The 23,438-nt window shown below is 46.3% G+C and overlaps 1 protein-coding gene across 1 annotated transcript in view; it reads left to right on the top strand.

Moving 5' to 3' along the window:
- The window catches only part of LOC147896770 (uncharacterized), a 72,052-nt gene extending 48,939 nt beyond the window's left edge, over positions 1–23,113 (top strand). The window contains exons 9-12 of the mRNA XM_087381854.1: positions 9,297–9,495; positions 9,606–9,694; positions 21,998–22,117; positions 22,468–23,113. Of these exons, the coding sequence (XP_087237980.1) occupies positions 9,297–9,495; positions 9,606–9,694; positions 21,998–22,117; positions 22,468–22,662 (603 nt within the window). The 3' untranslated portion in view covers positions 22,663–23,113. The remainder of the gene's footprint in view (positions 1–9,296; positions 9,496–9,605; positions 9,695–21,997; positions 22,118–22,467) is intronic.
- Positions 23,114–23,438: the final 325 nt, after the last annotated feature.

Below are 23,438 nucleotides of genomic sequence, written 5' to 3'. Positions count from 1 at the left end.
GGCCCTGTGACGTCTCCTAGTCATAGCTCTACGCCTAACAAGGGCTACACAAACCCCTATCGGCCAGGCTCCGGCTTTGAATAGAGAGGGGATATCCCCAAGGGTAATCTGTGCATCAACCCTCTATCTGAGTTGTCGAGTCACTGGCTCTGGGTCACGATCATGTGGAGGCCTTGTATCGTGGGGGTACGTGTGATTAGGTAGGAAGAACTCCGTGATAGAGCTCTGAGATGGATCTGTCAAGGAAGAAGTCAGCTCCTGTCTCCGTGATCGAAGAAGCCTCTCGCGGTGCTTGACTGTCCCATGAATGAAGGCCGCCAAGCATCTCTGGTTTGGATAGCAGAGGAAACGGGACAAAACCCCAGAGCTATCTCTGAAGAGGCAGTAGAAACGCCCACAGATCTCATAGTAAACAAGACACCTAAAGATGAAGTGCTCCTCCATCTCAACCTCATGTGTGTCATATAATGTGCATATGTGCCTCTCCCTCGGTAGGCCCTCTGCTCTTCCTCTCTCGATACAAAGTCTGTGCGAAAAGACATGAAACTGTCCAATAGAGATCCTCAGTAAGTGGGGTAAGTGGATCTGTGTGTATCCTAGTGGGTCGATGAAACCCTCCTCTGAGATATGCAAGGAGTGATCCCTGTAGAAGTTGAGCTTCACTGGAAGCTCGTGCGGTCCCAACCAGGTTCGGAATGTGTGTAGCTGTAAGAGATCCTCATGGATTATCTGGTTGACCTCCTGTGACCGGAGGGGAGAAAACAGAGCGTGCATACAGTAGTGGAAGGGAGGGAGTCTATCCATGTGGAGCCTTTTGAAGCAATGTATGGATGCAAGGTTGGGACGCCGCCTTTTATTTCAGACATGGCTGTTAAAAATCAGCAAGCAAGAACTGACTTGGAAAGAATGGATGCCCTTTTGCAATTGGCTAAGGAGAATATACATGATGCCCAAGCCTAGCAGATTAGTAGTTACTGTTTGCTGCACTTTTTTTGGGACAGCCAGGATGTAAAATTTTGAGGGCAAATTCTATAAGAAGGGATGGCTGTAATGAAGGGGGGAAAAGGGCATATTTAGAGGCCCTTTAGAGGGCTTTTAGGTGGGAAATGTGGAGGGACTATATAAGTCCCCATTTACCCCTCATTGTACACTTTTGATGTGACATCTAATATTTATCTTCCACCTCCTTCCTCCTACATGCTACTTGGAAACCTGAGAGTGGTCCAAATCTTCTCTTGAATAGATTAGTGCAGTCTATGTATCTCATTGTACATAGGGATTCTGAATATAGATTGCTCCTTGACTCAATTTCCTGCATGTCACATAAAGTACAGGTTCGTGAGTCATGTGGGATGCCCTGTGCTCATCCTTGTCTGATATGTGGCTGGTGAGAGAACACTCAGAAATTACCCAATTGAGATCCTCGAGGCATGTGGGGAGATGGATCCGATCAGGGGAACCAATAAAACTACTGCAGGAAGTGGTCTCTGTAGAAGTTGAGTTTTACCAAAAGCTCATAGAATGCTAGCTAGGTCTTGTGTGTGTGGACCTGTAGGAGGTCCTATGATGACCTGGTTCACCTCATGATAGGTGATTGGAATGGATGGGGCCTCAAGGCTATATTGAAATAGTGGCCTGGACAAGGTTAGGGCCAGCCAAGGAAGCTTACATCATCTTGATGTTGTGGAGGATGGGATTACCTCAAAGTAAGGCTGCAATGGGCATCTTTTACCTCTGTGGGTAAAAATAAAGATAACCCAAGAATGTCTCGAGGCCCAGTAATTTTCTAAGCTGACTAATTCTCGCTCTTTGAAACCATAGAAGAACATGTTACTGTCCTCTTCTAGTTGTTGTAAAGCAGGATCCTCTTCGAACATCTGCTACATTAGTGTGAATCCCTCAATTGAGGAGCTCGAAGCACCTCCTTCATCCACCTTTTTGGGTACATGCAAGTACTTAGAGGCTCGGGTGGTTACATGATGCCTTGGACGGACCATATCGCTTCCTTGCTCGCCTTGAGCCATCGCTCAAATTTCTCTCGGCACTCATGCATCAAGTTATGTGCTTTGAGAAGGTGTTGTTTTGCTACCAAGGTGTTGGTTTATTCACCATGTCCCTTGGGTGTTGTGGCCCTAATATAGGTTGAGGCTCTCCATGTTTCCTAAACCTTCCGGTCCACGTTGTGATACACTAGCCTTGTCCCTTTTGTCCTGCTTACGAAGCTCTCTATTAACGGATTTGGCCTACAACCTTGTGGTTGCGTTCAAGGACACTGACGATACCTGACCTCTCTCAATACTTAGCAGACGAAGTCTTGTGGCCTTAGGGTCAATGGTGGCTTGTGTTGAAGGCCTTCACATCGGACAATCCTTATAAAGGTGGTCAACACGCAGTGCACAAAGGTACTGGTGTATCATTGTGAAGATAGGGCGTGAAAAGAGAACTCACAAGTATGCATAAGACACAAAAGTCTCAATTGATTCCCCATCAAAGATGAACTTTCCTCGATGGCTGGCTGCTCGAGATGTGTTGAAGATCATAACCTTGGTCTTCCCAAGGTTGAACTTCAAATCACGTTGATAGGACAAAATCTGTATCAAGTTTTTGAGCACTGTATATAGCTGTGGGTAGGCACATAGTTGTACACATCTAGGGTAGGTGTGGGCTTTTGGCATTTGTGGATTTTTCTTTCACAAGCATGATGGACTGATGTATATTTTTTTGAGATAATGAAGTATGTTTTGCAGGGACTTCATGGGAAATGATGAAATGTAATGTGGTTGTACCAGACTTCCAGAGCAAGGGTGTCGAGTGTGTGGTCAAATGGAATGTTTTTAGGGTCATGTAAAGTCAAGTCATGAAGGGTTTTTTTATGTTTTCCCGAGTCAATGTGCACTTGCATGTTACAGGAATTTGATATGTTATGGTGTCCATGTCAAAGGGCTTTTCATGTGTGTGTACGGGGTTTCATGCAAGCTTTAATGTGCATGCTAATGTGTGTGGGAATTGTGTGACTAAAGGTCCAAAATGTGCATTTAATGCGATTTGGGGGGAAATGTCTTGAGAGTGGTAGAATGTCACTGATGAGGTGGCAAATTAGGCTGAGGTGGCTGGACTAATTAGGAAGGCATCCTGCTCATGCAAAGGTGGCTACGTGATGGATGAAGGGATGCTTCTAGTCAACGAGCTGGACGTAGATGAAGGTGACAACTTGCAGGAAGAGGATCGCGGGCTCAGGAGCACTCAGGCATGGAGAAACACTACACCGGGGGGTGTATGCTAGTCGTGTGGAAGATGCCTAAGGGTATCCTTGCATCGGGTGACGTGCGTGGGCTGAGGGCTGGAAACAGCCGTACGGGCTTTGTACGGGCTGATGCAGGGGATCGTGTACGGGAGGAGCAATTGAATGCCAGCTAATGCTGCTGATACAGCGACGTACAGACGGGCATTAAATTCTATGTACGGGCTGGTACAGAATCTCAAGCGTGGGCTTGTACGGGCTGCAGTACGAGTTTGTATGGGCCTTAATTGCTGATTGGTACGGGCTGGTAGTATGGTGCCTTGATCGCAGGCTGTACGGGCACGTACGGTGATAGGACAAAATCTGTATCAAGTTTTTTTAGCAATGTATATAACTATGGGTAGGCACATAGTTGTACACATCTAGGGTAGGTGTGGGCTTTTGGCATTTGTGGATTTTTCTTTCACAAGCATGATGGAATGATGTATATTTTTTGAGCTAATAAAGTATGTTTTGCAGGGACTTCATGGGAAATGATGAAATGCAATGTGGTTGTACCAGACTTCCAGAGCAAGGGTGTCCAGTGTGTGGTCAGGTGAAATGTTTTTGTGGTCATGTAAATCAAGTCATGAAGGTTTTTTAATATTTTCCTGAGTCAATGTGCACTGGAATTCGATATGTTTTGGTGCCCATGTCAAGGGGCTTTTCATGTGTGTGTATGGGGGTACATGCAAGTCTTAATGTGCATGCTAATGTGTGTGGGAATTATGTGACTAAAGGTCCAAAATGTGCATTTAATGTGATTTGGGGGAAATGTCTTGAGAGTGGTGAAATGTCACTGATGAGGTGGCAAATTAGGCTGAGGTGGCTGGACTGATTGGGAAGGCATCCTACACATGCAAGGTGGCTACGTGAGGAAGAAGGGGAGCTTCTAGATAGCGACGTGGCGGCTAGGAGCTGAACGACGGGAGCTTGCTGGAAGGATCATTTGGCTGTATTTGACGAGGGGCTTCAAAGAGAGTTGTACGGAGGAACGACGAGGGAGGTTGGAGAGGCTCGCAGTTGATGGGAGGTTGTGTGAGCGGGGAGCTGAAACCTGTGCGTGAAGGCTATCGGGTGTGGCCATGGTGAGCAGAAGAGAGCTTGATGACGGTAGAGGCATCGCCACAGAAGAAGTGGGAGGACCTTGGAAGAGAAGGGAGCTTCATGAGCTCTGAGAACAAGGGTAGCCTTGCATCGGGTGACGTGCGTGGGTTGAGGGCTGGAAAGAGCCGTACGGGCTGGTACAGAATCTCAAGCATGGGCTTGTACGGGCCTTTATTGCTGATTGGTACGGGCTGGTAGTATGGTGCCTTGATTGCAGGCTGTACGGGTACGTACGGGTCATTAAATATGTCTTCTGCGAGCTGTACGGAGGATGGTCGTCATTAAATGCAAGCTGTACGGAGTACTGTGCATGGTTGTACGGGGTGTAAGTACCTGCTGTCGTACGTATGATTGTACGGCTGCTTGTACGGTGAACATACCTGCAGGTTTACAGATGATTGTACCCGCTAGTTCTTCTTTTGGACAGGTTGTGGGCACGAGGGTCATAGGTTGGCCGTTGCCTCAAGTTGTGTACTCATGGTTGGGCAGTGTTAAATGCTAACTACCTGGGAGTGAGCAAAGCAATGATTACAGAAGAATGCACACAGAGGTTATGCTTGGGGGTCTTGCTGGCCATTGAGCAGTGGGCTGTGGGTTCATAGTAATCTGAGGCTGACTGTTTTCTGAGTTTTTTTGGGGGAAGTTCAGTTCTAAGTTCAGTCTATTTCAGGCTGAGTCTCTTTCAAAGAGTCTGTGTGTTCCTGTGTGTGTGTTCTAGTCAGATTGTGTGGGAGATTGACTTGTTATTTGTGTGCTCTGGATATCTGCTCTAGAACCTGGTTCATTAAGCAATTGCATACCTTTCTCCAGAAGGTGAAGTATCTGTCGAGATTTATTCATATGTTATCTCAGATTTTGTATCCTCTCCAGCAGGTAGTAAAATCTGAGCCTCTGAAATGGACGACAGAGAGTGAAGAGGTATTTGAGGCAGTTAAGGAATCCTTGACTTATATTTCAAGGTGTAAAGCCACCAGATTATTCCAGGACTTTTTATGTGAATCCGTTTGTGGGACCAGATGCTATTGGTGCTATTCTTTTGCAACAGGGAGAGGGTTCCAGATATATGAGGCCAATCTACTATGCTAGTAGGGTGAAGAGTGAAGTAGAAAGAAAGTATTCAGCGGCTGAATTGGTCCTGGCTAGCCTCTTGTATGCCTGTAGGAGATTTTGGTCTTATCTATGGTCCAGGCCTTTTGTGGTTCTCACCTCATGTTCACTACTGCCTCATATGTTGAATAGTACAAACATCTCCAGGAGCATGATTAAATGGATAGTAGAGTTACGGGAGTACTCTTTTGCCTTCTTGGTTGAGAACTCTACCAGAGCTTCCTTGGCTGATCTCCTCACCTATAAGGAAGGACCTATTTTAGTTGAAGATGTGGAGAAGAACACTGACATGAATGAAGAAAAAGTACTAGAGGATGCATTTGTTTTACACTTTGATGGATCTTACAAAAAAAGTTTAAATAAAAGCACAGGAGGAATTGTCATTTATGATCCTGGAGGAAATGAGATTCGAAAAATGGGAATTCAGCTTGAAGCCAACAATAATAATGAAGCTGAATATGCAGCCCTCTTCGAAGGTTTGAAAGTATGCATTACTCTGGGTATTAAGAGACTCATGATTAAGGGAGATGCTCTGTTGGTTGTGAAGCAAATTTTAGGTGTCTGGAAGGTTAAGCATGTTCATCTGAAGAGATGGATAAGTGCGGTGAAGAAACTGTTAAATCAATTGGATGCCTGGAGACTCCAGCATATTGAAAGAGGTAAGAATGTAAATGCACATGATGCTGCGCAGGAAATTACAGCAGCCTATGTTGATGCGGTAGGAGTGCAGGAGCCCTTATACAAAGGAAGGGAGATATTAGCTTGTGAGGAAAGCTTCCTGCTAACTGGGAAAGTGCCTGAAGAAGTTCCGAAACAAAGAAAATACAGATTTATTAAAAGATGTACTTCTTATTGTCTGATAGATGATGTTCTTTACATGAAAGGGGCTGATCTGGTGCTCAGAAGAATTCCCTGGCATGAGGAAGTTTTTCATATCCTACAAGCTAATCATGAGGGAGTATGTGGAGGACATTTTGCTTTCAAAATCATGTTGAGGAAAATACTTACAGAAGGATATGTGTGGCCATCCCTCCAGAGAGACATAAGACATTGGTGCAGGTCATGCCTACAGTGTTAGCAAATGAGTAAGAGGATCTTACATCCAGAACTCAGAAATATCATACTTGCTTATAATATTTTTGAGAAATGGGGAATAGATGCCATCGGTCCTCTACCCATGACAACCAGGGGAAATTGTTATATGCTGATAGCTGTGGATTATTTGACGAGATGGGCTGAAGCACGAGCAGTACGGGCTATCAATGCAAAATCTGTATGTAAATTTGTGTATGAGGATATCTGCTGTAGATTTGGTGTACCACTGGAGTTGCTTTCTGATAGAGGTCCAAGTTTCAGGAGTGAACTGATGGATTTATTATGTGGTAAGCTGAAGATTAAACACAGATATGCAAGTCCGTATTACCCTTAATGTAATGGAATGAATGAAAATTTTAATGGTTTGTGTACTAATATCATGGGAAAGATCATGAGAACCTATGAGAAGGAGTGGGATCTTGCTTTGCACTGGGTTTTATGGGCTTACAGAGTTGCAGTAAAAGAAGGCACCCAGTTTTCACCATTTCATCTTGTTTATGGGAAAGTGTAAGTACCTGCTGTCGTACGTATGATTGTACGGCTGCTTGTACGGTGAACGTACTTGCAGGTTTACAGATGATTGTACCCGCTAGTTCTTCTTTTGGACAGCTTGTGGGCACGAGGGTCATAGGCTGGCCGTTGCCTCAAGTTGTGTACTCATGGTTGGGCAGTGTTAAATGCTAACTACCAGGGAGTGAGCAAAGCAATGATTACAGAAGAATGCACACAGAGGTTATGCTTGGGGGTCTTGCTGGCCATTGAGCAGTGGGCTGTGGGTTCATAGTATTCTGAGGCTGACTGTTTTCTGAGTTTTTTTGGGGGAAGTTCAGTTCGAAGTTCAGTCTGTTTCAGGCTGTGTAGTCTTTCCCCTTTTTCAAAGAGTGTGTGTGTTCCTGTGTGTGTGTTCTAGTCAGATTGTGTGGGAGATTGACTTGTTATTTGTGTGCTCTGGATATCTGCTCTGGAACCTGGTTCATAAGCTCATCATCTACGAGCCCACATTGCAGCTGATCCCTATAAAGTCTCACCTATTTGACGTGGTGAAGTACATAATTCCTGGTTGTCTTTCCATTTTTTCCTTATCAACGTGTCTCACAAAAATTGTGAAGTGTGTCCAAGTGTCACTAGAGACCCTCAGCAGCTGAGGAGAGTAAAACCACGCCATCTGGATTTCTATAGAATTAGGATCAGAGATCCTGTAAGGGTGAGAGTGATCTGCCTAGTGTCGTGATGAACGACTCGAGCTCATCAATGTATAGGCCAAACAAAGTCTGTGATAAAGGGCTAACCTGCTTGATTCCAATCTTGCTCATGATCTCCTCTATCCATCCGATCGTCTGTTGGGGAGGAGTGAAGGGTGGAGGATGAGCTGAAGAAAATGTGGTAGTCATGGACAAGGGAGTCTGGCAAAGTATGGGGATAGGAGGGATGTGGGACTTGGGAGCGGAGAGGATACATTGCGTGAGAGGTAGCGGGGATAAAGGTGGTCACTCAAGTGATCCAAGGCTGGTAGTATCTCCAAGGGGGCTGAGGTAGTGCCGTCTTTGTATGTGGCGGTGCTGTCAGCCTGATTCATGCACGAGTCAACTCTCGTTTGAACTGGTCCCTCATACTGTCTGCAGATTTCCCTTCTCCTTCTTTTTCTCCTTACCTTTCTTTTCCCTGGGTTTGTCTTTGTCTTTTCCTTTATCTTTCTCTATATCCCTAGCCATATGGTGACGTCTGGTCATCACTCTAGATCAGAGGGATAAAGTGGAGGGGAGAATTTCTACCTATTTGAGAGTGAGAGATTTTTCAAGCACTCTTTCATGTTTCAAGTTGCAAGCTGGCTAGCAGAGAGGAAGAAGCACAGCTGTGGGTTCCATTACATCGTTTTAACAGCAGTCCTTTCTTACTAGTGCTTTCTTACTAGTGCTTAGATTGCAATTATGGCTTGAGCTTATATTATACAACACCCAGTCTTTGAACAGATTAAAAATTTAAATATGCAGACTTGGTAGGGGGGACTTGCCTCGTGGCACTTTTGGTAGGCAATGCTCTCATTTTATAGATGTCTCCAAGCTTAAGGGAAGTTTGAAGCATTTTTCTTAGGAACATCAATGGTATGTGTCTTCTTGAGGACCTAGAGCCAATGCTTTGTATTTTCTTTTTGGGGTTTTTAAATCAATAGTGTCGTTATATCCCTGTTCTGGACTTTAGCTAAAACTATACCTGAATCAAAGAACTCATCAATTTTCCCCCTTTTTGAGTTCTGCTTTGCCCAGGTTTCGCTTGGGATGTTTGAAGTTTAATTTACATGAGATGTTTTCCCCCCATTTTTCTTTACAAGAAATTAGATGCTTATAAGACTGAAAATACATATGATTCTTTACTTGTTCATTCCCTGTCCTTTTTGATACACTGAAAGTTTCACAAGATGAAATCGCTCTTGTTGATAAACCAGTGAAAGTCCATTACCAAATCATAAGAGAAACAGATTGATCCCCTTTGATGAAAGTCCTCGAAAACTGTTAAAAAACACATTTTATAATCCTTAGTTACAGCTGTGCTCTTACAACCAGCATCTGGTGATTAAAAGTGCTTGTACATAGCTATTCATACAAGGCTATGTAAAAATCTCATGCAATCGGAAGTGGCGGATCAAATCCTGATTTTTGAGAGTACAGAACTAATTCAAACATTGATCTTGAGCTCTTTACTGCAACAGAAACCAATATTTGTGTCAAGATCAGTTGAAGGATTTTTGACAACAGGATGCTGGAGCCCATCTCGTCCCGGAGTCATATACATTGGCTTAATAGATGGGAGTATAGAAGCTTGGGACTTGTTGGACCACAGTCATCAGCCATCTATAGTTGCATCAATAGGATCGTGTCAAGTGACATCAATGGAATTTTGCACATCTTGTGAGGCTTCTCATACTTATTTAACCTTCTCTAGCTCTGATTGCCTGATATTCACTTTCACTTAATAGCTATCACTTGTATATGAACTTAGCTTGCTTGTATGAATACAGCCCCACAACTTTTGGCTGTTGGAGACATTCAAGGAATACTGCACATTATGGAAATACCAAGACGGCTTAGGAAAATTCAACACAAAGAGGTAATTTCTATACATGCGTTGAACATTTTGATAATCAGAGCTTGCATTAGTATTTGCATCAGGCTCTTAAATTATCGATGACTGAAGGAGGATAGTGGTTGGGTGTGGTTACGCTGAATTGCGACACTGTTACACTAGTAAGATTTCAACACTAGCTTAAGTTTTTTTCCACATTCTGCATTCTCCTTTCTTCTTATCTGTTCATCTTATCTCTTGTGCATCTAAACAAAAGAAGGGTTTAATACATGTTTCATTGTGTCAAAGTTCATGCCTACTTTCTGGATCCTAGTCCAATCTTTATGCTTCCTGTGTGCACCGCACCAGATTTGTGCAGTCTGGATGGGCTTGCAAGTCAGGGTGAACCACCAGTTCTTTCAAAACGGTGAGCCTAGACCAGTAGGACCTAGCTCTCATGTCCACACTATGAGGGCCAGATACACACTGATCCCTTGGAGATTATAAAGATGATTGTTTCTTTTGTACAGTCAGTGGTTTTTTTTTTTTTTCCCCAAAAAAGAGACTTCTATTAAGTAAGAAAGAAACCCGCTAGAGCAAGCTCTGTGCGAAAATACACCATCCTAAGCATGTAATAAAAAACACCTAAGAGGAATGAGGTAGAAAGAAACCAAGGCTGAGGCTGAAAATGCCATCTCAACCCTGTAGAAGTCTCAGCAAAGAAGAGAGAGTCTCTCCAATCTCTGAGAAAAGTAACTCTCCTGGAGGAGGCTGCTCGAGATGATCCCTGCATGGTCGCCCAAATGGCCATCAGAGTGTGTATCGTATCTGTCCAAGTACTGGCCAAGATCTGAGAAGGGTGAACCTGAGAACCCTCCAAAGCCTTAGTGCATGTGGCTCTCCGAATGTGCCATGCTGCAATGCTAGCTAGGATCTCCCATGGAGAGTCGACTGAGGAGTGAGTAGCCCTGAAAAGAGTGGTCGGAACATCCTCTAGAGAGCACGACTCCACAAGGTGTCGTCGGATGTGAAGAGCCCAAGAGGAATCAAGTCTCTCAAAAAATACCTGGGGCCCTGAAAGAGTAAGCCAAGCCACTGATCCCTAGGTCATATAGAAAGGTAGGCGAACAAAAGTGCTGAAAAGTCTTGCAATCCCCTTCCATATGATTCTCACCTGTCTACAATCCCAAAGGCAATGCCAGTCAGTGGTTTTGTGTGGAGGACTCTCTGCCTCAAATAGCGGAAGCACAAAAATGCTCAAATAGAGGATGCGTCTCAAATAGAGGTTGCATAAGGAAGTGTAAAAATTTTCGGGCAAGGATGAACTCTCCCCAACCTTCTTATGTTAATTTTAGGATCTGATTTGCACTCTGCTTTGCGGTGTTTTCCAAAGATCTTTGATTCAAGCCTGATGCTCCCTCCCTTTGTGGTTGTATGTACCTTGATGCTCCCTCCCTTTGGTGTTTGGATGTCCTTGTTCCCAAGGGGGGGGGACAGCCAATCCAGTTCTGGCGACCGATTACATTCTTAGACACAGCCTACAATAAGGCCTTGAGTTTGTGTCTATGGTCCCTCTTCCTTAATATCATCTATGATGCCCTGATAGGGTATGTTCAAGAGCAAAGCATCTTGGTGAACACCTTTATTAGTTGCGAGACTGTTGATTGGGCTTAACAAGAGTCTTAGTCTTTTTCTCCTTCTGGATTTTGAAAGGGCCTATGAGAGGGTGGATTGGACTTTTTAGAGGACACATGAGGAGACTAGGATTCTCATGAGGAGATTATTGTTCTCAGCTTGTGAAACAAATAAATTCAGCTTTGTATGTGCAGTTCCAACCAGTTTCTCATCATGGGTCGCACACAAGTGTTACAATAGAGACACCCCAAGCAATTGCTATCTTCAGGCGTTGACCACATGTTGACAGCCATTGACCACGTGGTCAACACATGTCAGCCACATGACATCAAGTGCTGACCACATGTCAATCATGCGTGACACGTGTTAACCATGGTTCATCCAGGAGTACCATATCCGAGGCGACCATGCATCGACACATGTCAACCATAGGTCGACACACGTCAACCAGGAGTACCATGCCCAAGGCGATCTCATCAAGAGCTGCGCACACGGAGAGTGAGCTCAACACATGGAGTAGTCAAGAGTATTTACAGTTGCACATGCTGAAGACGTGTATAGTGGTTCAATGGTGCGGTGATCCAGCTCACCTGCACATGGATTATTTACACCACCCTAACTAGAAGAGGCTGGCGAGTCAGGGAGTCAGGAAGTCATCAAGAGAGATAACGGCCCAACGGCTATAGATATAGGAGGATGACCAATCAGGAGAAAGGAGGGAGATTCTTAGCGAAGAGGGGACCCTCCAAGGCAGGAGAATGAGGACGAAGGAGAAGGGGGGGGAAGAAGGGAGGGGAGTCAGCATTTAGCATTGAGAATTCGGTGTTCGGCATTGAAGCGAGAGAGAGGAGAGTGAGGAGAGATAGAGGCTGGAGCTACGAGCTCGCTGAGGGGAGAGTGTGGAGAGACCTGTGTGTACCTCTTTGTCCACTATGGGGATAGACCTGTGTGTTCTTGTGACTTGTGACTTGTGACCTACCGGTTTTCTGGTCGAGTGATATGTACTTCGGCCAACTTGGTCACTTTCTCATTCTTTCTATCTCTTTCCGATATGGGGATTGTTCACTAGTGCGTGACGACTGTCTCTTCTTATGCTTATGTTGTGGAGTTCTCATGTGATTGTCATTTAGCATAGTGCACTCATACGGCGATTCACTGCAGTCCAGCCTACGACACCCACACACCACCGCACGGTGCACTCCATGCGATCCACAGCATTAGAGCATTACAACACTCATGCTTCTCACACTAGCAGCCTTTGGCCTCCGGTAATACCTCCGGAAGGATAGGAACCTCTCCCCCCTCATACAGTTTATGGCAATCAGGGTGGGACACTCTTGGTGGTGAGTAGCAAGAGGGAAGTGGAGCTCTGGGGTCCTAGAAGAGAGAGTTCTTATGCCGAGTAGTTCTGACACCCTTGAAGGAGCAACTAAGAGAACTAGGAGGTACTTAAGGAGAGTGGAGAGGAGACTACCGGCGGAACAAACTCGATACAAAAAGCATTACGTGAGACGGAAGTTCGCAAAGTTCTCAGGAAGAGCACAAAGTGAACCTATTGGAGCTGTAGCCAGAGCAAGTAACTTCCTCGAGACTCTCATCGATTTGGACCAACAAGATCGGTGGTGGTCAGATCCCGACTCCGGAGAAGAAGTACAAAGGGAACGGGTGAAAGAGGAAAGTACTAAGGACGAGGGCCCCTCAGACGCGCATCAAGGTCAAGATAGCCCCTTATCTCCTGCTGCAACAATGTCTTCATCAGCAGCCACTTCAACAGGAGTAGTACACCCACTTCAGCGCTGGACTTGACATCTAGTGGTCAAGCTGCCATGCATAACCCAGGTCCTTCGAGTCTAGTTTCAACATCTGTGACTCCCGTGGGTTCACCTTTTGCTCCGATCATGTCCTACCGTTGCCATTATCTCTACCCTTCCCTACTCCTTCTTATCCATCCTACATGGCTTTTGCTCCTTCCTTCTCCTTCCCAATTGCCTCTGCATCCCCATCGACAGCCACTTTCGCAAACATAATGCCTGCAGCATATGTAGTACCGTCTATCTCCACTATGGCTACATCAGTAGTAACTGCACCAGTGTGGTCTCCTGCACAGGGTGTTGTCTCACCAGCCACTCCACCATATGTCTCCATAGTACCCACTTTTTATACTGTTCCTTCGGGAGACCCTTCTACTCTTCCTTCCGCCTCAGCTTTTGGGGTGAGTGCGGTGGTTCTCTTAGTCTTGGAGAATAAGCTAGACTTCTTGAGTTGCTCAACAAAGTCCATGTGAAGACTTAGAAGTTCAAAGGTCACCTACATGAGGATGCGGAAGCTCATGTGAGGAAATTTCACACAGCATGCAAAGCCAAGGGTGTGAAGAATGAGCATGCCTTTCTACACATCTTTCCTTTGTCGTTGGAGGATGCAGCTGATGTATGGTTAGCCAATTTCCGGCTAACCATTTTCTAACTTGGATAGCTCTAAGGGAGGAGTTTCTATGGACTTTCAAATTGGAGAAGTTTGAATATATGGCTGTCCAGGAGTTGTCCACTAACACCATGAAGCGTGGGGCATCTCTGAGATGTACACTAGGATGAGGGTCTTGACGGCGAAGATGTATGTGCCATCATTAACCCAATGATGCTGTCATGAAGGGGTGTTTTTTGAAAGCATTACCCCCTACCATTGCTATAAGGCTAGTTGACAAAATTTTGAACATGCCTCACTTCAAGACTTCCTGAAGGAAGCCGTCAAGATGGAATGATCACAGTTAAGTTTTGCCTCATCATCGACTACGACCACCCAGCTCCCAAGAGAGGATGGATCATCCGCATGGTAGCAACTCAAGAAAGAGTTGGAAGAAATCAAAGATGGTCTGAAGGATAGAATAAACGTGGATGGCCAGTCGTCCTTTGAGGCCGAGATTCAAAGTGGTCTTTGGTGCACAGAATGCAAGAGTTCTAACCATGGTCACTGGGAGTGTCCCTCCAAGCATAAGGTACCTACTTCTACCTCATTTTGTACATTTGTGAGATCCAAGGACATGATGCCTCTGAGTGTACGTACCTCAAAGGATTAAGGAAGCTTCTCCCAGAGTATACTTCGAGGGAACCTCTAGTTGCTGCAGTCAACAGAGCGGTACCAATAACTTCTAGCCTAGCACCAGTACCTCCTGCTCCTCCTCTTACAAGAGCATTTGAGCCACCTTCTCCTCCCGTCATTCCACCTCCATTACTTCCGACTCCCCCTTTTCTCCAAGCTCCTGCACCCAATTCGGTTGGAACCCCTTATTTCTATCCTCAGCCTTACTATGCACCGTACCAACCACCTATGTCAAGAGGTGGCTATGGATCCCCTTATCAATGTGGTCGACGGGGTGGTTTTCAAGGTGGACATGGAGGTGCAGGCAGAGGTACCAAATTTCAAAGACCCATCATGTGTTACAGATGTGGCGAGTACGGCCACTACCAAGATGATTGTACACAGCCGTTCGGAGGACCCTCTTGTACACAGTGCAACACAAACTACCACTACACCAAAGGTTGTCCCAATGGAAGAGCGGAACCCGCATTCCAAATGAATATGTTGATGTAGTAGTGGCGTGGGAGAGCAACAACCCCCATTTGATCGGCGCAGTGTGGGGCGTTGTGACACGGTCACAAACAAAAGGTGACAAATGTAAGAAGGACGCAGAGTCAGCACCGGAGACCTCAGCACCAATCAGTTCGGCAAGTGTTCTCCCACCAAGGTCATTCTCCCCCTCCAAGGTACACAGTATGCCCAGGAATAGACCACCCTTGCTTGCTCCTAATAGTGATTAAGAAACAATCTCGAAGGGCACACAAACGTTAAGGTCTACCACCAACTCTGGAAGTGCATCATCTTCGGATGATCACTCTATGCCTTTGAGGTATCAAGAGGTGGTAAAGAGTGTCATGAGAGATCTTCAATCCAGTTTTGAAGATGAAGGTAGCACACCTCAGTTTCTGTCCCGCAAGTCCAGAGCTGTGAGGTTTGCAACAGAAGTGACAACCCTCAGACACTTGGTCAACTGATGAAGTTCGGTTGCCCTTGGGATCCACGTCCCTCGAAATAGATATGGCCACAGGACAGGCAAGGCATATACCAATAGAACTAGGAGAAGAGGATTTTGAAGAACAAGTAGATGCCGAAGAGGAGCATTGGGCTTGTGGGGACTAGCCCATGGGTGGTGACCAAGATAACAACGAGGAGACGACGCTGGAAGGATTTGAAATATTGACCTGGATCGGGCTGATTAAGAAGAGGAGGAAGCTGTCATTTTGGATTGGATGGGAGCCCTGGGCTCCTTAGCAGTCAACATGGTGGATCTCGAAGAACACCCTAGCACTTCAAGTAGAGTATCAGAAGTCCACCAAGAACCATATGCACAGGGTCTAGCTGAACTAGTTTATAAAAGGATGCCTTTTGGTCTTTGCAATAGTCCACACATGTATCAGAGAGTGGTGACTACTAGGGGTACGGCACAAGGTAGTGCAGAGGGTACTACAATGGACACCGATGATCATACTGAGGACAATGATGGTACTGCAGTGTACACTGATGGTACTACGGAGTACAATGATGGTACTGCTGAGTACAATGATGGTCATACAGAAGATAGTAGCACTAGTGGAGAAGAACTTGAGGGTGATAGTGATTTAGAAGACACTGATGTCCAAAATGGGTGCCATCTGAAGCAGCGGCTTCAATTTGACGGGCCCTATCTACTCAGATTATTCACTGCCAAACAATATTGGTCGTTGTCCATCATAAATGTAAACTATGTTGCACCATCAAATTGGTGCGTAATGTAATAATGTTCTAATGTCTATTAATTAACAAAATAGTCATTTTTCCTGTCATGACATCTGATAAATCAGTCTTCCAACAAGGACTGCCATACATGCCCGTTGGGCAAACCAAGGTGTCAAAGAGAAGAGATTTGGTCTGGGGATCCTGGAAATGAGAGTGAAAGCACTGTGAGAAAGAAAGAAAGAAAGAAAGTTTATTAAAGTCTTCGGGAGACCGTGAAGGTCTATGAGACTAAAGATAACTGATACAATGAGCATAACGGTGGCGGTCTTAAAACGGGCCAGCCAACCGTTTCTACAAAAAAGAGGCTATGAAGGACGGTGTGTCTAGTCCTGATACAAAAAATATGTGTCTACCTCCAGATGATACAAAAAAGAAGGGGGGGGCACCAAAAATGGGGCAGAGGGGGGAGGTACAATATATATGTGCAGGTGGTGATCGTCAGAGACCAATCATAGAGGGGCCGTCAAATGGGAGGCTGAAAAAAACCCTGCGATAGATGATTGGCCTCTGACGTCACGTGGCTTAGTCGAGCTCGGTCGTCGGGGGCGGCGGGTGGCCCTGTGGATGAGGGCAACGGTAACCCCGGTGGGGAGGGCAAAGAGCAGAGATGAGATGTCATTGACCCGGATGTGTGAGTCTGTCCGCTAGCGCAGCTGTCGTGGCTCTGGCTCTCGCTCACGTCCGCGTCGTCGGCTAGACTGAGGAGAGGTATCTTGTGACTGGAAGAAATCAGTGATGGGCCGCTGGGTGTCCTCACGCTGTGTGCGCTGCGCGTGTCGCCGTGCTCGGAGAGAGAGAAAGAAAGAAAGAAAGAAAGTGTATTATTGTCCACTAGAGGCCAAAATGGGCCCATGGGACATCAAGAACTCTGCATACAAGATAGCACAAAATCAACGTGCCCCAAAGAAGAGGCATCGTCGAATATCATCTAAGTGCTACGCAATATAATGCAAGTGAAAGTACATAATGTCAAATCTGAGCCTAAATACAGAGTAAACTAGATGCACGGAAACCGCCCCCGGATGCAAAATGGGGGGGATGAGCACAATATGCCAATGCAAAGATACAAGTCCAGGTGTCAATGAGTCTGAGAACCAAAATAATACTGGAAATCCTGTCCATCGACTCTGCCTCCTGCTATGAGAGTACAAATCTGGGCAAAGGTGAGGTGAGCGGCTGGTGGGGCGAGATCTCCATGAGTAAGTCTCCTCCGAAATGCTCCCATCATCCTGGATCGTCTGGAGATGAAGCGGCGAGTACGTCCCCTATGTAACAAGATCCTGCGGCGTCTACAAACCATCTCATATGTACATCCACATGGTGGAGGCATGTGTCCTGTGTGGGCTCTGCCGTCCTCGTGCTCCTCCTGGTCTCTGTCCTCTGGTATGGCGTGTGCCTGAGCTCTATGAGGCTGGGCTCTATCACGCTCCGGTCTGTGCTCTCTAAGGTAGTCTCGCCGAAGCATAGTGGCCTCCCTGACATAAAGGGCTAGGCAATGCTGATCCTCGTAGTCCATTACTCGTGAGAGAGGTCCAAAGCCATCCGTGAAGAGACAGTGGAATCTACCTCTGATCTCATAATATAGCAGGCATCTGCAAATGAAGTGCTCCTCTGACTCCACCTCTCCCATGGTGCAACAAGGGCAGATCCTGGTCTCTCGGCCTGGTCGCCGTCCATCCTCCATGCGTCGCATCCTACCAGCCTCTATCTCGAGCTGATGCGAAGAGACTCTAAGCTGGCCGAGGGAAATCCTCAGTGAGTGGGACATGTGGATACCTGTATAGCCTGGTGGGATGACAAATCCATCCTCTGAGATCCGAAGGAAGTGGTCACGATATGTGGCCATCTTCACCGGAAGCTGCGTGGGATAAACCCAAGTGCGATACGTATGAAGCTGCAGCAAGTCTGCTCTCGTGACCTGGCTAAGCTCGTGGCGAGTCAACTCGAGATGAGGGGCATCTATGCTGTATCGGAACGGAGGCAGTCTATCCATGTCTAGTCCAAGGGATGTGAGCCACCTAGTGAGTCTGAAGTACCAGCAGTATCGGGTCCCTGATCATGCCAACTCCATAGAAGATGCAAGTGCTAACCATGGCAACCGAGCTCTGCCTGCTGCTGAGTCTCCAAACTCCCTGACCCTGTGCAGATACATGACCGACTGAAACGCTGCATCCAATGCAAGGGGAGTAGCTCCAAACTCTGCTAGCATGATCTCGTGCGGAACTGTAGCCTTGGCCCTAATGAGCCGAGAGAACATGATGATCTGTAACCTCTCTACTCGTCTCCAATCTGCAGCGCCGAGGTCTCCTGCCCAGAAAGGAGCTGCATACATCGCAGCTGGTCTCACCAATGTATCAAAAAGCAAGGATTTCGTATCGGGATGCTGAAAGTGGGACTGAAAACACTGACGCTCAAGATGAGCCAACGAAGCATACCCTTTACTAATCCTATCTCGTGCTGCATATGTCATGGTGAAGACCGGTCCCCTGAAAACTGCCCCCAAATAAGTGTACTCTCTAACAAGCTCAATGGGCTGTCCGTCATAAGTGAAGTAAAACTCATCCATGCTGTAAATACGATCAGAGGTGTTGAAAACCATAACCTTCGTCTTGCCAAGGTTTACGGTCAACCCCCTGTCCTGGCAAAACCTGTGGAGTGCCTCAATATGTGCCTGGAGGCCTTGAGCAGTAGAGGAAATGAGAACCACATCGTCCGCATATAGGAGGATAGGAATGGAGGATCCTGAGAGAGTAGAGCCCACACCACCTGTCATCTGTACAAACATCTCTAGCTCATCAATGTATAATCCAAAGAGAGTGGGAGAGAGCGGGCAGCCCTGCTTCACCCCAATCGTGCTGCATACCTCCTCTGAGAGCCCCTCACGTGTCCGAGCCCGACCAGTGACCCTCTCATACAAAGCCATGATAGCCCACTGTATCTCTCCACTAAAGCCCATCTGGCGAATCCTCTGAAACAATCTGAATCGCGGAACTGTGTCAAATGCCTTCCTGAAGTCCACGAAGCAACAATAAAGCCGTTGCCTTCGTGACTTCGCCTCCTCCACCAGTGCCCTAAGTGTGAGGATGTGGTCATGCTCCCTACGAAATCCAGCCTGCCCTCTGGCTCTGAGTCCTGTCGTCTCGGCATGGTCATTTATACGGCTTTCCAAAACTGATGCAAAGATCTTGGCCATAACGTGGCCGATCATGATGGTCCTGTAATTCGACGGCTCCATAGGGTCCCCCGACTTGTGGATAGGTACTATGGTATTGCCTAACCAGGACTGTGGTAGGCCTGTACAAACAGACTCATTGAAGAGACGGGAAAGAACAAAATCTAAAGCATCAATCCCATGGATTACATACTCCGCTTGCAATCCATCATGATCCTTAGCTCTCCCGTTCTTCAATCGGTGGACTGCTGCACGGACACTCTCTGGTGTGAAAAGAATAGATGAAGCTGGCCTAGGGGAATGGGATAAATCGATGACTGGCTGATCTGGAACATCGTATAGAGCTGAAGTATATGCAGACCAGACACGTGGATCTGTAAGGGGGCTCTGAGACTTCGAGCGGAGGAATTTTCTCCAGAATTCCTTGGAGTCACAGCTGAAAAGCAAGCTTCTCAGCTCCTCCTCATTCTGGGCTAGAAATTGGCGTTTCTTGCGCCTAACCAACCACTTGTAGTCTCTCTTGGTTTCGGTAAGGAGGGGAGACTTCTCCTTGGTCTCAAGGTGAAGTTTCCTGCGGAGTTCCTTACACTCCTCGTCATACCAACCGTTGCAAGGAACAAGACCAACCGGTGGGGGACTAGACGAATGACACGTGGCAGGGAAGGACATGTGGGCAGCAGAAACGAGTGAAGAATGTACAAGTTCCCACCGGTCCTGCGTGGATGGTAGAGCATCTAATAGATGAGGACGGAGTAGGCGGCTGAGGTTCTGGCTATATACATCGTCGAACTGGTGGTCGAAATGAACCTCATAATAGGATGTGCGGTCGTGATGACGAGGGGGGGGTGGGTCATGGGAGACATGAGTCAAAAGTAAAGTGGATGAGTGCGTGGTCGGCAGAGGGCATGAAGGGGCTAACAGTAAGGCTATGGATGGAAGGGACTAGAGTCGGGGGACCTATGATGTAGTCGATCACGCTAGTGCCACGCCCAGAAGCAGAAGAGAATGTAGGCATGGAAGACTGTGGCCACCTGGACAAGCCGTTATAAATGACCATACTGTGCGAGGTGAGGAGCTCCAGTAACTGACGTCCCTGATCTGTGGGCTGTACTGTGCAGTCTGATGAAGTCCGACAGAGGCTATCATTGTGAGATGCCGGAAGTATGACCGGATCCTCCATGAAGTCATAAGTGAGGGCCTGTCTGTTTGAGGTCCTCGCGTTGAAGTCCCCTAAGAGGATGACTTCTCCGCGATGTGAAAAATCTGCAATGTCCGCTGAGAGATCCTCAAATATGGACTGGCCTGGTCCAGTGGAAGAATAAAACGACTGCGCCGGGGGGAAGTAGCAAACTGCAATAAAGAGATCTCGCTGAGAGGCTCTGCGGTGGATGCGTACCCACAAGAATCGGGCATGTGAATCCGCTCTCTCCACTGTGATGATCCGATCGAGATGCTCTCTGTACAAAATGGCCACTCCTCCAGATCCTCTCACTCCAAATGCTCGAGTGTGCTGTCTGAAGGCAGATCTCCATGTATATCCTGTCACTCGTGGCAAAGGTCTCTCTGGACTCTCGTGTGTCTCTGTGAAAAAGATGATATCTCTCCCAAAGAAAGCCCCCCGTAGATTGCCTGGCTGTGCTGTAAAAGAACCATTGCAGTTCCATACAGCGATGCGTAGACTATCTGATAGGTGGTGTGTCCCATGAGCCCTGTCCCGTCAGGCGGTCGGAGCAGGAGGTGGAGGTGGGGCCATATCTGCTGGTCTGTCATCCCTAGGCACTGTGGGAGCACGCCTCAAGGTGCCTGTGATGAGTCTGCCATCCCTGATCACTGCCCACTTGCCCTGAGCTCGGGCTGCGTCTCTCTGAGGCATGAGCGCCTTGCGCTCCTCAACCTATATCTGAGTCAGATCCTCGTCCATGGAAATCTGTGGGTGGTCTCTGAGTGTCCCTCTCCTCCTGAGGGCAGCTAGACGTGCCTGGGCATCTCTGAATCGGATAATGAGGGGCTGCTCTCTAGTACGATCTCTCCCGACTCTATATGCTCCTACTATGCCATGATCCTGTACTCCCAATGTCTGAGAGACAAAGGTCACAGCCTGTGTCATCGTGGACTCTGTCTCCGAGGGCAAGATACCACGAATGCGAATGTTGAGGGCCTTTGTGGCCCTCTGCTGTGACTCGGCCAATGTAGCTGATACAGTCGATCTCTGAGGCTGTGATGGCTGACGGCGGACGACATCCACCCACTCTGTGGCTCTCTGGACCTCTGTCTGAAGGGAGGTCAAACGCTCCTCAACCGCTGCTACTGCTGTAGTGGGAGATGTGTCTATGTGCTGAACGCGAGTCTCGATCTGTTGCACTCGCTCTGTGTGTCCATGAATCTCTCCAGCAAGAGTCCTATGAGTCGCCTGTAAGACCTGAAGAGAGAGAGAGAGAGAGAGAGAGAGAGAGAGAGGTTATGTTGGTGTCACTTACATCATACATGGAGGATATTGAGGTTGCATGATTGTAGCAGCATTTGTTGTGGTGGTAAGTAGTAACTCATCAGTATACAATATGTACACATTTCTTCACTGCAAATATGTCAACCTTAATGTGTCATGCATCACATTTCCTTGAGCTAAAGGATTCAGCTCACTCTGATTCCTCATACATGAGTTTCTAATTGCAAAATTTCTAATGAATTTCTAGCTGCAAATATTATTTCAGAAAGCTATTATGCATAAATTTTTTGAACGGCAAGAAGCTTGGGTAAAAAATGTTGGAGGGCGAGCAACAGAAAGAGAAAAACAAGCTGACAAAAGGCAGAAAGAGGACACCGTTAAAAAGGTATGTTTTCTTTCTTTGAAAGCTATAATTTTGTAATATAGAACATGACATGTTCAAATTCACAGGGTAAGAACATTGTATATCAAGATTTACCGTATAACTCTCAGTCATACATGTCTAACTCACCAAAAAAGGTTGATAAAGCAATTACAAATTGCGTTAGTTATGCAGATTCTGTAGAAAGTGCACTGTACCATATGAAACGCTTTCTAAACCACTCAATTTAAGACATTAATTTCAGAACAAACCCGTGTCTCATGATTTCTATCTTTGTTTGTCTCCCCTCAGAGAGATGCAACTCTCCTTGCTAAATACTAAGAGAAATTGCTCTTTAATTCCTTTTTTTGCAGGAAAGAGAAATATTACTTTCTAAATGTTGCTGGAATGACGAGATGGAGGCCCAGTATCAACAGTATGAATTGGAGTGCCGCATCAAATTTGGAGTCCCCCTCTCTTCAGAGCCGTGCTCAATCCCCTCCAATGCAAAGAAGCTCAACTCTAGAAACTCTGTCCCAAGAAGTTGCAGCATACCATCAGGAGCTTGAAGTCGCAAATCTTCAAATTTTTTGATATGTGGGCAATGAGAGGAATTGTTCGCAATGCTGAGCACTTCTGTGGAAGACACGTCCATGACAGAGATACTTCAATCAACTGGATCAATTGTCCTCCATGAATGTATACCTTACACCGAGGTTGTCCATTGAAATTTTGTAGTCCATGCCAGGAGATGTTTTCCTCAGCACACATTTGCACCCAGAATGCAGTTTGCATTTTGAGTAGTAAAATCTACAGCTCTATGATGGGAGCATTACTGTTACATTTCATCCCTATCCTGCTGTCCATCAGTTAAATTCAAGGTAGTGGCTTATAGGGTCATCAACTGCGATATGGACAGTTGACAGAAGTATCTTAAAGGAACATGAAATTCAGACAAACCAATATGTTAACCAACTGATTATGTTAAAGGTCTTCAAAAAATGAGAATTGCTCAGTTTCTCTGAGGACACAAAACTTTGTAATGCAGCTGCACATGGGTTTCTAAATGACAAACTTAACGAAGAGATTAACTTGATTGTATCAGTAGAACATGCTCAATCAAGTACCTTAGCGATGTGACCCGATGCAGGTGGTTTCATAAAAATATCACTGAATTGCTACCATAATGGCACCAGAGAATTTTTTGTAGATTACACTGAATGAATAAGGAAGGAAGATTTTCTATCAAAGTTGGGGCTGGGCTAGTTGTGAGTGCGCATTATAGTCGCATCCATCAATAACATTAAACTCTAAATTTGTCAACAAAGAGTCTTCTAGCACACAT

This window comes from Dipteris shenzhenensis, chromosome 11, assembly GCF_047967505.1.
Source record: "Dipteris shenzhenensis isolate YYH24624 ecotype China chromosome 11, Dip_SZ_1.0, whole genome shotgun sequence".
NCBI lineage: Eukaryota > Viridiplantae > Streptophyta > Polypodiopsida > Gleicheniales > Dipteridaceae > Dipteris > Dipteris shenzhenensis.
This window is presented reverse-complemented; position numbering and strand designations above follow the sequence as displayed.